This window comes from Cydia splendana, chromosome 27 (genome assembly GCF_910591565.1).
Source record: "Cydia splendana chromosome 27, ilCydSple1.2, whole genome shotgun sequence".
Lineage (NCBI taxonomy): Eukaryota > Metazoa > Arthropoda > Insecta > Lepidoptera > Tortricidae > Cydia > Cydia splendana.
Genome location: NC_085986.1, coordinates 4,831,878 through 4,847,875, shown reverse-complemented (window position 1 = coordinate 4,847,875; position 15,998 = coordinate 4,831,878). Strand labels below are relative to the sequence as shown.

The window sequence follows — 15,998 nt, the reverse complement described above, 5'->3', positions numbered from 1 at the left end:
ATTTTGTACAAGTTTTGGAACGTTGATTTTTTTGCTCAAATAATTTTAAGTGCAATAAAATATTTTTTTGGAATCGTGTTTCATTTTGTTCTTGAATTAGTTTTATTAATAATGATAAAAAAAACATAAGAAGCGATTTATATTTATTACAACACAACATATATTTATAAAACCACTATATACAAACAAGATAATTATAATTACACTTATTTTGTACAATTCTATATAATGTATTATTTTATTACCCATATATCAATACAATATTAAAAAAAAAAAACGATTTTCTCGTTTAATTACCGTCAACTGCTACAACATTGCCTACCATGCCAAACATTGCCTGGCTTGAAATATAAACCAAGTGCGAATCGGACTCGCAGACCGAGGGTTCCGTACTTTTTAGTATTTGTTGTTATAGCGGCAACAGAAATACATCATTTGTGAAAATTTCAACTGTCTATCACGGCTCATCAGATACAGCCTGGTGATAGACAGACAGAAGGACAGTGGAGTCTTAGTAATAGGGTCCCGTTTTTATCCTTTGGGTATGGAGCCCTAAAAACAGTGATTCTCTATTAAATTGCTGGATTTTACTAATAATGGAAGATTAGCGATATTTATTAGGAATTAGACCAATAACACTGTTTTGTAAAGAATCGCCGTTTTTTAAGCCAGGCAATGTTGGGCATGGTAGGCAATGTTGACGAAGTTGACAGTATTACAAATTAAAATATAGACGAAATACGACCTAAAAATCATAAATTCACCCATATATCCATCTCGCTCTTGTACTACTTCTGTCAAATTTTAAAAACTAATTGGAAATCATTATAAGATCATCAACAAGATAACATACAGATGTAGTGTATAATTGTTTTCCATCGTATTTTCTCGGAAACGTTCGTATTTGTCATGCTACTTCAGTCAACGTTAGTACTTTTTGTACCGACTGACTGAAATAACAAGACACGTTCGTACGTTTCCATGAAAATACGATGGAAAACAATTATAGGATCTATATCTGAAATCCTAAAGTCTTTTCTCCTATCTTTACATTCCCTAATATTGTTTGTCATAATGATCAGTTGTCCTAACACTAAAAACCCTAATTTTGGTTTCCCTAATTATTGATTTCTTATCCTAATGTCATTAAGCATATTTTCTTTTTTGCGAGGGTCGCAGTTCTAACCCTAACCTAACCCACTTTTGTGGCAGCAAGTTCTAAAACCTAACCATTTATCAGAACCTTACATTATGGAAAATAATCGTTATGACAATTGATCGTTAGGGCATGTGCCCATTAGGACAAACCAGTTAGGGCAAGTGACTTTAGGACAAACGTTGTTAGGGATTCAGAATGACACCCACAATTATACACTACATCTGTACATATTTAATAGTCAATAGATATCGTATTGCCGTTATATAATATTTGAAGGAACTTATGGACACTTATCATAATCCTAACCTTAATTTTTTAACTTGTTCTAAAGTATGCACATTCTATTAAAAGAGTACATTTTGAATAAATATTCTACAAATTGTATTCAATATGTACTCATTTTATAGCTTTTGATATATCTAAAAGATATTTACTAAATTAAAAATATGAAACAACCATCTGGGGTCCCTTTGTTTCCCATAAAGTTTTTACTCATAATGTATTGTTTGTCATATTATCGTTAGTCATAAAACTGAAATCGTTAACTTTTCAGGATTTTCGTAAGGTTATTCTATAGATAGGTTAGGTTAGGTTTGTTTTATGGCAATCCTAAAAAGTTACGCGTTTCGGAGAAAAACCAATTATGACTAACGAAAATTCGGACAAACAATACATTATGACTTAAAACTATTTGGGAAACAATAGAGACCTCAACCATCTACATACAATTTTGACTAAAATTTTAAGCTACCCTGAAATAAAAATATAAAAACCACATAATATACCAAATGTCTAAAATAAAAATGCATTGGAACAAATAACAGTATTTTTTTAACCTAATTGCAATAAAAATAGTTTATATTTTTTTAACTTACACGTATACAAATTATACAATACAGACTTTATTGTATAATTTGTATACTGGTTATGAAACCTGTATAACCACGCAAGTAATTTGCTCTAAGTGAGATACACTAGCTATTATTTAGAGTTTAGAGTAATGCAGTCAAATTAAAAAGTAAAAATTCGATATCGTGCTCAAAATGACACATAGTCTTTACATAAAACAAACATATACTTGGTCAAGCAAATCTTGTCAGTAGCAAAAGACGGCAAATTTGAAAAATCGCGGGTTAGCAACACTGTTTTCGAACAATTCCAAAATCGCGTGTCATCTGTGTTTTATCTGTGGAATGTGGATCGTGAATGACAGCCATCTTATTTGTTTACATTCTGAATCGTTGCTATATCAAGAGAAATTTCTGCTGTCACCATTAAATACCAATAAATGAAATAATATCGTGCATGAACTTAAGAAGTCAAGGTGCCTACAATGTACAGTCATGCTCGTTGATCGTAAATATTTGTAATATTTGAGGTTATGATAATTACGTGTTTTGGTTAGATGTACATTGCTGCTTTTTGTAAAGCAATACTGCTCTTTGAGTGTTGCCCTACTTCACTTTGCTGTACATTGCTACTGACATACTTAGCTTGACAGACCATATACAGCGTGGGGCCTGACAAATGTACAACAAAATATCGTTTCTAAAAATTTAGTTATTAGGAGAACTAGTTTTATTTAGACATGACGCAGTAAAATTCACTTTTTAACAAAACACTTTAACCATTCATATGTTGGAACGCGGATCCACGATATTTCAGTACTTACTGCACGGAAACGGGCAAAACGAGAGGTTAAAATTAACACCAAGTGGCCTAACTAGTATGCAGATGTTATTGTTTAAACTTTCGATCGTGTCACAAGGCCCACTCTGTATAACTCTAATATGTTCTGTCTGTAGTCTAATATGTTTCCGAAATAAATTATTTGAATTTGAATAAGCTACTAATAGGTGATTACTGTCTTAAATGTAAGTATTTCTTCTAAAATTTGGCATATTAGTTGCAATTCGTATATGTATGGTAAGTATAATTATAGGTAGGTATATAGTTATTTTTTGCCAAAATTAACTTTTTTTGTACAAAATAATTACCTCGGTACAATATAAAAAAAGTTTTTTTTAATACTTAGTTATAATCAAATTCAAACGGTGAAACACCTAATGATATATTTTATATTACTCTATTAAAATCGGCCTACAAAACTGCACCAGGCATTAAAAACTCAATTTTATACTTTGCGGTCATCCATTATTTAATTGCATCACACGAAATTGAAGATTTTTTTACCCCTCCCCCGGGTGATGTGACTTCACATATATGGCAATTTGGTTTTCATCTAATTCGAAAATTTCAATTACTTTTTATTATTTCAACAAAAAAAAATATTATTGACAAAAGCACTGTTAGAATTTTATAACACGAAGCCGATTAGGAATAAAAAACGATTATCATTGCAAAAACTAGGTATTTAACTGTTAACACTGAATAAAAAAATGAAAATCATTTTCGGTTACAGATGTAGTTAAAGAGTGACGTCACAAAGTTTGTGACCCCCCTCTCCCTTGTCACATTTTCTTGTCCCCTCCCTCCCCCTAAATGTGAGACGTAATTAATGGATGACCCCTTTTGTTCTTGATGAAACAGTACATATTGGCATACGGTTATTATCCGTGGTGGGACAGAAAACTTGTTCACTTAGAGCAGCGGTCGGCAACTTTTTCGCAGCCAATGGCTACATAGTAGTTAACGGAGGTGACGCGGGCCGTACTTTGTTAATATTTATGACTTTATGAGACATTGTCGTTTGTCACTATTACATACAAAATAGCCAAGGCGCCTCTCGGCCCGCAAGTGACAGTTTCGCGAGCCGCATGCGGCCCGCGGGCCGCAGGTTGCCGACCGCCGACTTAGAGGAAAGGGGACGGCCGTTTCTCCATACAAATGTACCTTTAAATACTATTGAATATTGATATTATGGAAAATATTTTTACATGCTTTGATGTATATTCACCATAGCTTATTCGATTTATTGGTTATTGTGAAAATTAGGAGCAAAAAACGGATTTCATACAAATAAAAAAAAAATCAAACGTAGGGACATAGCCATAGCTGTGGTTGATATACAACAAATTGTGTCAAAATATTTTCAATAATGTTAATATCCAGAGAGGAAAATGAGGACTACGTTTGTATGAAAAGGCGAATTGGCACGGGTCCTCAAATTTCGACTTAAGTGTATGAGTACGTTTGTTGTAGTCATGTCAACACAACCTAAACCATAATACACTCAAATCTAAATTCGTACAAAAATTTCTAATTAAAAATACACTATAGGATGTCTTCCAAAGTATGGATCTAAATATACTTTTAGGGACACTCTATATAGTAGTCAAAATCGTCTTCATACAGGGTGTTTATTTAGTCACGTGCAATAATTTACGGGGTGAATATACAGGTTGGATAAAAAATAACTGCATTCCCGTATTCCCGTTGCCAGGGAGGTTTTGGAATTATACTGAGCAACTTTTACTATGGGACCAACCCCAAAATCGCGAAAAAGAATTTGGCTGTTTCATAAATTTTGGCTGGTCTATTTTCTATAGGAGGGTAAACTTTTTTCGCGATTTCGGGGTTGGCCCCATAGTAAAAGTTGCTCAGTATAATCCAACACCTCGCAACAAAACTGGCAACGGGAATGCATTTTTTAGCCACCGTGTATAGGTCATACCAGACATATGTAACTTCGTATAAGATAAATAAAGTCTAAGAAAAAAACGTGCCTCGGAAATCAAGAAAAAGTCATTCTCGAATAGATGGCGCCATATACCTTTGGCCTATTCTCGGCTAGATGGCGTTGACGACACCGTTTGATATTTAACAATTTAAACACATATCAGTGAAAGAACATGGGTCAGTATGAAACAATAAAAATTAATAATAATTTATCCGTATACATATTTTGATTAATTTATACATTTTCAATTTGATTTTAAGTTTTAATCGTGTGTCGATAGATGGCAGTAAATGTACCGTGACTACAAAATTTACTATGGCAATAGCCCTCTATACTATCTATTCTCTTTGGTCATACTAAGCAACTTTTACTATGGGACCAACCCCAAAATCGCGAAAAAATTTGACCGTTTCATACATTTTGGCTGTCTGACCTTGACATTTTCTATGGGAGTCATTTTTTTCGCGATTTCGGCGTTGGTCCCATAGTAAAAGTTGCTCAGTATGACCTATACTCTGTATCTTTAGGTATTTAAATAAAAGTAAACAAAATCTACCCTCAAATAGCTTCTTAAGTAGGTTAAAGTCAGGTCGTTCAGTGAGTGATCCAGGCGGTTTTGTATTATACTCCAAAACGTAATTCAAGACCAAAAAAAGTAAGAAAATGTTGCCACTTTTTACTAGCGCATCTTGTATTTAAGTAAAATTAAGTAAATAAAAGTACTTTTTTAAATAGTAGGAGTAAAATTACTAATAAATAAATTATCTTAGCGTGATTATTTATCAAAAGGAATTTACTATTTTACAAACAAATTATTGCAGTGGCAACATTTTCTTACTTTTTTTGGTCTTGAATTACGTTTTGTAGTATAGTTGGATAACCAATAAAAGTTATAAAACTACCCGAAAATTTACAAATTGTTTATTTACTTTTATTTAAATACCTAATAGACTATACATATATATTCAGCCCTTAATTATTGCAGGTGACTAAATAAACATCCTGGATATTTGCAATGTTTGAGCCGTGACTCGGGTGGTAGTAGTTATGTCTACCGCGAACAGTGGGGAGACACTCCTCCTTTCGGGCAAACTCGACTCCGTTCGGCTCAGCATTGCTCCGAACAATGGGGTTGGCAACTGTCAAAGGTTTGCCTAGATGGCGCCATCATAGCTTGCCCCTTTTTCTATGAGATTTGGCTTAAAGAGCTGGCATCCAGGGTATTAAAAAAACAAAAATTTGACACAATTCTAGGGATTGACGGGGCAAGCTATGATGGCGCCATCTGCTAAAAACTTCCACCGGCCAACCCCATTATTAGGGTTGGCACCACTTGACGTCCTTTTACGTGCACGACCATAGAAAACGACTTTTTGACAACCCTAAATAGCCGAAAGGGATAGTGCCATACATTCGGGGATACCATGATTCGTCCCTGAATCGCTGTCAAACTTCGATTTTGTAGGAAGTTTCCTTTCTGTACGGTAGTACTGTAGTTCGTTTTTTTTAGCATTAGAAAAAGACTACGTCATCTTGACGTGTCTTTTAATTAAAAAACGCTTTTTAAAAATCAGTAACTATTACTTATGAAAGCAAAATAATGTAAATAATCGTATATGATTCATAATTGTTACATATTTGCCGTGACTTATTTTTCAAGCGTTTTTCAATAAAAACACGTCAAGATTGTTTACCTTTTTTCTAATGCAAAAAAACGAACTATATTATTTAAACCGTGCCGCGAATACTAATACCATACCTAGTGTTCATGTCCCATAGTGAGTAGAGCCGGCAATAACGCGCCGACGGTCAATATGAGCACCTCGCAGAACTGCAAGCCCCCGAAACCTTTTGGCGCCTCCCCTAGTAAGGCGTGGGTGTGGGAGGAATGGGTGAGCTCGGGCAAGACGTGTACCGTGGCCACGTAGAGGAAGGTGCCCGCGGAGAATAACATCGCTATACCTGGAGATAAAAAAAGTTTTGTAAAGAAGGTTGTAGATAGACTCTAAAGGCATTAAGGATAAAGCCTAAAAACATAGGTAAAGAGAGAAAAATACAATTGTTTAATAAATAGAAGAATGATGACCGCCCTGGCCCGCACGATTTTATAAAGATTGAGCGAGGAATATTTCAGGGCGACAGTCTGAGTCCCCTGTGGTTCTGCGAAGCTCTGAATCCCCTCCACACCCTGCTGAAGGATTTGGGACTAGGTTGAGGCTTCGGAGAGGGGGTGAAGTAATTGTTCACCTCTGTACATGGATGACCTCAAATTATTTGCACCAAATAGCCAAGACTTGTTGGAGCTACTGAAAACCACCAAAGTCTTCAGTAGTGCCATAACAATAATGTGTCTGCTTGAAATAACACAAATTAAAATATGTGTGTTTAATTTGTTCTAAAGGGGCCCACAGATTACCAGTTCGCCGCACGATATCAGCCTGTCAGTTGTTCGGAGCTGTCAAATTTTGCGTTTAACTGACAGGCCGATATCGTCCGGCGGACTGGTAATCGAAATAAATGTCATATACAAAGGAAAAATTACCAAGACCTCCAGCCTTGGACACTGTAGGCCTTGATCATTTTTAGGGTTCCGTACCCCAAGGGTATAAACGGGACCCTATTACTAAGACTCCACTGTCCGTCTGTCCGTCTGTCTGTCACCGGACTGTATCTCATGAACCGTAATGAATATAACAGATGGGAAAAGGGATATTACTAGGGAAAGCAACACGGCTCTGCCAATGTACTGACAATTTTGTTTCGAGCCCATGCATGGACAATATGATTTGGACAACGTTTTTGAAAAGTACATTTTTTCAGCAATAAAAGTCTCATGCAATTTTATTATATGATCAAATTAAACTAGATTAAAGATTACTATTATGTTTCCCATTATTGTGTTATAATGACACAAAGACATGTTCATGTGTAAAATTTATTAGAATAAACCAAATTGTTGTGTGGAACTAGACTAGACGAACTAATTTGCATCGGGGCTCGTATAGAAAAATGGAAAAATTACGCTTCCGGCAGGACTTGAACCCATAACCTCCGCAATCCGTGCGTTAGCTCTAACCAATTGAGCTACGGAAGCCTACCAGAATCTCGCGATCTTTCTTCTTTCCCTTATGTAAACACGCCTTTGGGGTGGCGTATAGCGACATCTACCGAAAGACAATTACATCTTTTAACGGCACCGGGGTCTCAAATTGCATTGAGAATTCACCAGTAACAATGTGCTAACCCGTACTAAATATTTTTTTTAAACAAGCAGATATGTCTGCGAGCGATATTCCAAATTTTATATTAAAGGAAAAAATTGAAAAATTACGCTACCGGCAGGACTTGAACCCGCAACCTCCGCAATCCGTAGCTCAATTGGTTACAGCTAAGAGCTAACGCACGGATTGCGGAGGTTGCGGGTTCAAGTCCTGCCGGAAGCGTAATTTTTCAACGTTTAAAAAATTGAAATACACACCGGTAGCGTTGAAGTCGCTGAGCGTCTGCTTGCTCTCGTTCCCAATGCCGAAATACGTCAGCAGGGCGAGCAGCGGTGCGGCGCATGAGAAGATCAGTAGGTGCTTCCGGATACGGTTCCTGGAACGTAAATATGAATATATTTTATAAAACGTAACTTTAGCGCTAAATCGGGAGTCATGGAGAACCAGGGGAGAGGCCTTTGCCCAGCAGTGGGACACACAAAAAGTGTAAGAAAAAACTGGGCAAGTGCGAGTCGGAGGCGCGCACGAAGGGTTCCGTACCATAATGAAAAAAAAAACGGAAAAAAATGCAAAAAAAAAACGGTCACCCATCCAAGTACTGACCACGCCAGACGTTGCTTAACTATGGTCAAAAATCACGTTTGTTGTATGGGAGCCGCATTTAAATCTTTATTTTATTCTGTTTTTAGTATTTGTTGTTATAGCGGCAACAGAAATACATCATCTGTGAAAATTTCAACTGTCTAGCTATCACGGTTCGTGACAGACGGACGGACGGACGGACAGCGAAGTCTTAGTAATAGGGTCCCGTTTTACCTTTTGGGTACCTACGGAACCCTAAAAAAAAAAACTTTAATGTACCATGTTTATAACATACCTACCTATGTAGTGCATTTAGTCCGAACTCTAGCTGTAAACAAACCATTTTTGGCTTAGCAGTTAAGTAACATGAATCTCTGCGATTAATTTAAATGTTTAGAACTTTAATTAAAAAAAAACGCGATTATTATTCTCAAATGCTGTGTGCTTTTTAGGGTTCCGTACCTAAATGGTAAAAACGGGACCCTATTACTAAGAGTCCGTCTGTCTGTCTGTCACCAGGCTGTATCTCATAAACTGTGATAGCTAGACAGTTGAAATATTCACAGATGATGTATATCTACTGTCGGACTCGCGCACGAAGGGTTCCGTACCATTACGCAAAAAAAGGCAAAAAATCACGTTTGTTGTATGGGAGCCCCACTTAAATATTGATTTTTCTCTGTTTTTCGTATTTGTTGTTATAGCGGCAACAGAAATAAGTCATCTGTAAAAATATCAACTGTCTAGCTATCACGGTTCATGAGATACAGCCTAGTGACAGACTAGACAGACAGACAGACAGACGGACAGTGGAGTCTTAGTAATAAGGTCCCGTTTTTACCCTATGAGTACGGAACCCTAATAAAAACAGAACACTTATATAACTTTGTTGTCCGTTTGTCTGTAATTTTTTAAACGCTTTTTTAGCTTCACTCCGTATATATATTTGTATAGTTTTCTATAATTATTCTACGGGCATTTTGTAACTTAAAATTTGAACCAATATTGCATAAAGCTGTGGAACTTAGTGGTATACCAAAGTAGGGGAGATGTGTGCATAACAATCCCCTTAAGGGAGAAACTTTACTGTGTTCATAGTCTAATAAAACATGGTCTTCCATTCCCAGAGTGACACGGGGCTACGTCACAACAACATGGCCGCTATATATAGCGCTATCGCATATTATCATATAGCGCTGTCGCATGATGACGTAAGCCCGTGTCAGTTAGGTGACCTAGAAAAGACGGGAATGGAGTACCAGGCGGAGTATATTATTATACCATGACTGTGTTCAAAGTTGAATAGATAAACACAAGATTTAGATATTTATGAATAGTCCATTTACTTCTCTAAGCAACTGCATAGTCATTTCTCATATTTTGCATGTAGTTTATTTATTAGTTATGTTATGTGTTCTAAAAGTCTAGTAAAGGATCATTTTATACCTATGTATGGATAAAACGATCCCTAGGGTAGGGTTAAAATGATCACAGATGATTTATTTGTGATATCAGGATTTCTTCGTATAAATAATTTAAGCCAGGCGCTTCTAGTGTTTCTTTATTTTCAAAAGATGGATGCTGATTTTTTTTTCTCTATTGGCCTTCTTTTTAACGCCACCAGAGCCACACATTTTGCTTGCTATTTTAAAAGGCGACCCATTATTTAACCGCGTCAAGAAACCTTCGCATTTCTTCCTAAGGCCATTTTTTCGGAAGTAAGTGCCTTTGCGTACATAAATTCGCGACATGATATGTTATGTAGGTATTATAGGTTTGGCCTGTACAAGAAATGCTCATAGTAAATTACTAATGGGGTAAAATGATTCCAGGGATCATTTTACTCCTACGAATAGGGATCATTTTACCTCAAACACCAAATATGAAAACATCGATAAAAATATAACTTTCAAAAACTTGCGTCAGTATAAACATCGTTAAAGTATAGCTAAACATCATTAAGATCAGACAGTGAAACACAATTTGAATAAAACGTAACATGCTAAAAGTAATGGAATTCGGAAAATAGGCATACCGTAGATTAGAGATATATTTTTTAATTATTTCCTAATAAAATCTCGCTCTATGCTCGTACCGTCATGGCACTTTAAGAGGTAACTGGCGGGGTCACGGGGCATATGTTTATTGCATATTTAGATAGATGGCACCAGTAGTTGATCAGATACGATGGGGGATCATTTTACTCCGAGGGATCATTATACACACATCTCCCTACCTATATCTGTAATAACGAAGAAATATTGGAAATTGGAACTGATTTGATGAGTAAGTCGATAGGTAGCAAAAATAAGTGTTCGATATTATATCCAAAGACCGCAAATTGCCGTCAGCGTAAACCTACACTCGTATTTTAAAACCTTTCATTATGTAGCACCCACATAAACTACTATTAAACTACACCACTGAAATAGTATTTTATGCAACCGTTGTTAAAGAGAGGTCAAAAAAGGCGAGTGGCGTGAATAACAATTTGAGGCGAAGCCGAAAATTGTCAATAAAGACGCCACGAGTATTTTTTGACTCAGTGAAACAATTTTGCATACAATACTTTTTCTACGACCACCGAACACTTTGAAATAAAATTGTAAATTTAACAAATATTTTTCATGTCATCTAGTGGACCTGAATGAATGAATGAAATCAAAAAAACATGTCTATGCAACAGGCAACAATGTATTTCATACAATATTTTTTAAGTGGTCATTACACGAAGTATCGAAAAGTGCCAAAAAGATACTGCGTGTATGCACAAATGCGTTTTTGGGGAATAGACTAAAGACTTGCCTTGACAACTATAAGGTAGGGTTTTAAAGATGTGTGCACGACCCCTTATATTAAAAATAAAAGTACGGGAGTAGAAAAACTCATTTACCGTGGAGAAGGAATGTGACGAGTCCGAAGGCTGCCGGCGCTTTATGTAACATGATAGCTCATCATCATTCATCATTTCAGCCTATATACGTCCCACTGCTGGGCACAGGCCTCCTCTCATGCGCGAGAGGGCTTGGGCTATAGTCCCCACGCTAGCCCAATGCGGATTGGGATGATAGCTCAGCATAAACCTATTTTAAAGCCTTTCATTATGTAGCAACCACATAAACTACTATTAACCTTTTCGACGCCGTGTCAAACACAAAAGCTGTCAATCGGACGCCACGTCACCGAAGTGTCAAAACTGAAATTGAACTTTATGCATATGCACGTAGGTCCATGTTGCTCTGTGACCGATTAATCCGTCTTTGGCGTTGGACCTGCGGTGCGGATATATCGGTCATTGGTTAAAAGGTTAAACTACGGCACTGACTCATTTACCTGTCCAAGCCAGCGTGGAGAAGGAATGTGACGAGTCCGAAGGCTGCCGGCGCCTTGTGAAGCATTATGGCTAAGAATACGATAATTTCCACGTCTCGGTGGGACGTCGTCGCCGCAGCGCCTAGGGCTACGCCGTCAGCTAAAAACAGAAAAAATGGTGTAGAGAATAGGTATATATACACTTGGCCGCTATCGCTTAAAGTGGTATCCAGACGGGCCTGATCAAATCGGTCGATTTGATCAGGAAAATAATTGGCACAGATCACCAATTTTAGATTTATGGTGATATTAGAGCCCTATAAATTGAAAAAATGCCCCAGAACGAAAATACTGGCGTCACAAATTGGTATTCTTGCGTCCGCACCTCATTTTATCGGTAATAGCGAGCCAAATAGGTGTTTGCGGACGCACGTCCTGATTCGATCGGGCAATTTAATCAGATTGGCGAAAAATTTACTAGTCTGGATACCGCTTTAGGCTCCTTCTGAAAAAGCTCCTTCTGGTACTTCTAAAAAAGATTGGATATGGAGTGAACTCAAAAATATGTCCTAAATATAAGTTCTTAATTCGCTGACATAAGAGCTTAGGACATATTTTTGCATATGATGGGTGCACCCATATTTCTACATATGATGGGTGCACCCATATTTCTACATATGATGGGTGCACCCATATTTCTACATATGATGGGTGCACCCATATTTCTACACTTGACTATATAGATTTTAAAAGGTCTAAATCGCGCATGTAACTGCATTGTGTGTGTGGCTACGCTAATCGCTGACCATTAGGCGTGGCAGGCCTTTTCCATCGACGTGGTATTAATAAAATCTTTTTGTTTTTTGGTTGGATGACATAGGCTTACTTTTTATTACTTATTTACTTAAAATAACGAAGTTCTGAAAAATACGATAGTCCTGACATTTTATTTTAATCATTCATTTAATAAAGCTCTTAATAGCGATAAACCGTTTTGGAACAGTGCATGTTTCAGAGTTAAGCAACGAACGCGATAGCCGATAAGCCTAATATGATAAGGCATGTTTATTAACGCCGAATGTGCCGATGCAATAATAATCATAAAATTCATAAAGGTACTAAAAGTAATTATAAACCTATCTACACCTTTTAACTTAATCCATACTAGAAGTTAAGTTAACCTATATTAAAAATATTATTTTTTTAAATTTAACATTTTAATAAAATTATTTTTTTTAAAGTTTCTTTTTTCGAACTGACAAAACAATTAGCCACTATGGAATCTATATAGAAAACAGAACAATGACGTCGTCAAGTTACCTACTCTTTATAGTTCTTTCCGATTTATTAAATAGAAATTGTGTCTGAAAATAACAGCGGACTAGATTTAGCAAATATTTTTCTGATGCTTTATTTCGTGCATGATGCGAAGTATAATTTATTTTAAACTAGCGATCTGCCCCGGCTTCGCACGGCTTGACAAATTATACACCTAAACCTTCCTCAAGAATCACTCTATTGATAGGTGAAAACCGCATGAAAATCTGTTCAGTAGTTTTTGAATTTATCGCGAACAAACACACAAACAGACAGTCAACATCCCTTTTTGTAGCCGACCATAATTTTCTTTAAACAGTCTTGCAGCCCCATGAATGCTACATAGAATGATGATTTTCGTGATACAAACTAAGTATATATGTTTATGTATGTATTAAGTCCCTTTCTGGGACTCGAACTACCTCCATATCAAATATCATTTAGTAGGGATTCTAGCGAGCCCAGCACAATGAGGTTGTTCTACTCTTAAGTTTCTATACATCAGGTACGATATATTTCAGCTCAATCGGATAACAAGTGGTCGCAAATAACATCACTTTCACTTCTCAAGCGCTTAAAGATGGTGTTTAAGTCGCGTCTAAGCAGCATAAAGTTGTTTTGTATGCTCTAACTAGTGTATAAAATAAAATCATCTATTACGACATTAAGGACCCTATTGACTTAGAAAAAAAAAATATAATCTAGTATTCATTTGAAACATACCGGCAGCATGCACCACCAGGCCCACAGTGGCAGTCATGTTCCTCTCCTGAGGGTTGCCCGTGTCATTGTATCGCGAGGACATCTGGTCGACCAGAAGCATAAACACAAATCCTGGAACAATGCATGAAAAAAACATGTTTTAAAACACGGCAACCCAATTAAACAGGGAAAGGCTTCACCTGTGGACACCTATTTTAAAAAAAACCGGGCAAGTGCGAGTCGGACTCGCGCACGAAGGGTTCCGTACCATAATGCAAAAAAAAAACAAAAAAAAAGCAAAAAAAAACGGTCACCCATCCAAGTACTGACCACTCCCGACGTTGCTTAACTTTGGTCAAAAATCACGTTTGTTGTATGGGAGCCCCATTTAAATCTTTATTTTATTCTGTTTTTAGTATTTGTTGTTATAGCGGCAACAGAAATACATCATCTGTGAAAATTTCAACTGTCTAGCTATCACGGTTCGTGAGATACAGCCTGGTGACAGACGGACGGACGGACGGACGGACGGACGGACAGCGAAATCTTAGGAATAGGGTCCCGTTTTACCCTTTGGGTACGGAACCCTAAAAAGAACAAAAATCTGAATGCAACTAATTAAACGTATCCATAAAATAATTTGTGTGTGGCAACACTGCTGATTACTTTATTATTTATAAAACTATTATATACTACTATGTACTCATTATGATAAAAAAAAAGATAAATTTCTCTCTGTAACACTAAGGGAGCTCTCACTAGTTGTGTCCGATATTTTTGCACGCTTCTTTGCTAGACATTATTACTGTCCTGTAAATATGAATATAACTCACCGAGAACCAGAGTAATCCCAATAACACTGTGCAAATCCTTATCATCATGCGTCGGAGGCTGTGCCGTAAAGTCCTTAGTGACAACTGTCGGTGCTGAGTGTTCGCTGAACAATGAGCGAACACCCTCGGGGATGATTACGGCTAGCGCTGTGCCTACGAGGAGGCCTGCTCCGAACACTGTCACTTTCTTGAGTTTGTCCTGTGAAAACAGGGTATGGTTTAAAATATTTTTTACTTATTGACACTTTTACAGCAGTCATCTTCCTCGCGTTATCCCGATATTTTGCCACGGATCATGGGAGCCTTGTAGCCTTTGGATTTTGTCAAGTCACTTGCCAGGAACCGCAGGCGGGCTGCTTTGGCCGTCAGGTGCTCCATATATAGGTGTATTTTCGTTCTTCGTATGGCCGAGGTGTTTTGCACTAAGTTTTAATTTATTATTGTTGCTGTCCCACCAATTTGCAATTCACTGGTTATAATGCCAGTAAACTATCAAATTACTAACATCCTGTTAAAAATCAATGTAGGTATAATGCAATGAGATCCTTCCATATTGTTCCCATTATTTATAACAAAACCAAGTATTGAATTAACAAATTTAGTTTTATGACTTAGTCAATAATAAGAAATTTAGCACATTTACCACTTGCAATATGGAACGATATTTGAAAAATATTAGGTTTACTGTGGTTTGTAAACAACATTATTTGAAGCTGTACATTTGTATGAAAATATCAATAAATATGTATATAGTTGAAAGTTTTATTCACATTTTAGGCCCTAAATACAATAAACTAATACGTTTATTATGAAATTATTACCAATAGATCAAGTAAATAGACTGTGACAGTAACGAAAAGGCAAGTAACAGATGTTGCAATAGCTAAGAAATATGACTTCTATTTTACAGATTATAGACTAAAAGAAAGCTTACACATACGGAATACATACCTCAGACATTGTCACATTTAGTGGTATACTCCCAGCTACGTACGAGCCCACCAGCATCACCAGAGCCAGCAAGATAAGCACCCAGGTCCCATCCATATTGACTAGTTAACAATCTTTGATATTAATAGGAAATGAAGGGAGACTACGATTTGTTCTGAAAGGAAATGAGTTTAAACTCTTATCTAGTGTTTACAGTTCATGGCTTAGCCCACTAGTTAAACAGTAATAACAGTAAATTTTGTTATACACCGATTATAATCATCACGCAGACTAGCTCAGCT

The 15,998-nt window shown here is 36.6% G+C and overlaps 1 protein-coding gene and 1 long non-coding RNA gene across 2 annotated transcripts in view; both read right to left on the bottom strand.

Moving 5' to 3' along the window:
* The window catches only part of LOC134803830 (uncharacterized), a 180,380-nt gene extending 176,938 nt beyond the window's left edge, over positions 1–3,442 (bottom strand). The window contains exon 1 of the long non-coding RNA XR_010146029.1: positions 2,232–3,442. This is a non-coding gene — a long non-coding RNA (uncharacterized LOC134803830). The remainder of the gene's footprint in view (positions 1–2,231) is intronic.
* A 3,090-nt stretch (positions 3,443–6,532) lies between these two features.
* LOC134803760 (zinc transporter ZIP9-A) lies at positions 6,533–15,989 on the bottom strand. The gene is made up of 6 exons (XM_063776596.1): positions 15,718–15,989; positions 14,767–14,965; positions 13,955–14,065; positions 11,936–12,074; positions 8,278–8,396; positions 6,533–6,761 (listed from the first exon to the last, which is right to left on the bottom strand). Exons 1-6 carry the CDS (start codon positions 15,811–15,813, stop codon positions 6,559–6,561), a joined length of 867 nt encoding a protein of 288 aa, XP_063632666.1. The 5' UTR covers positions 15,814–15,989; the 3' UTR covers positions 6,533–6,558.
* Positions 15,990–15,998: the final 9 nt, after the last annotated feature.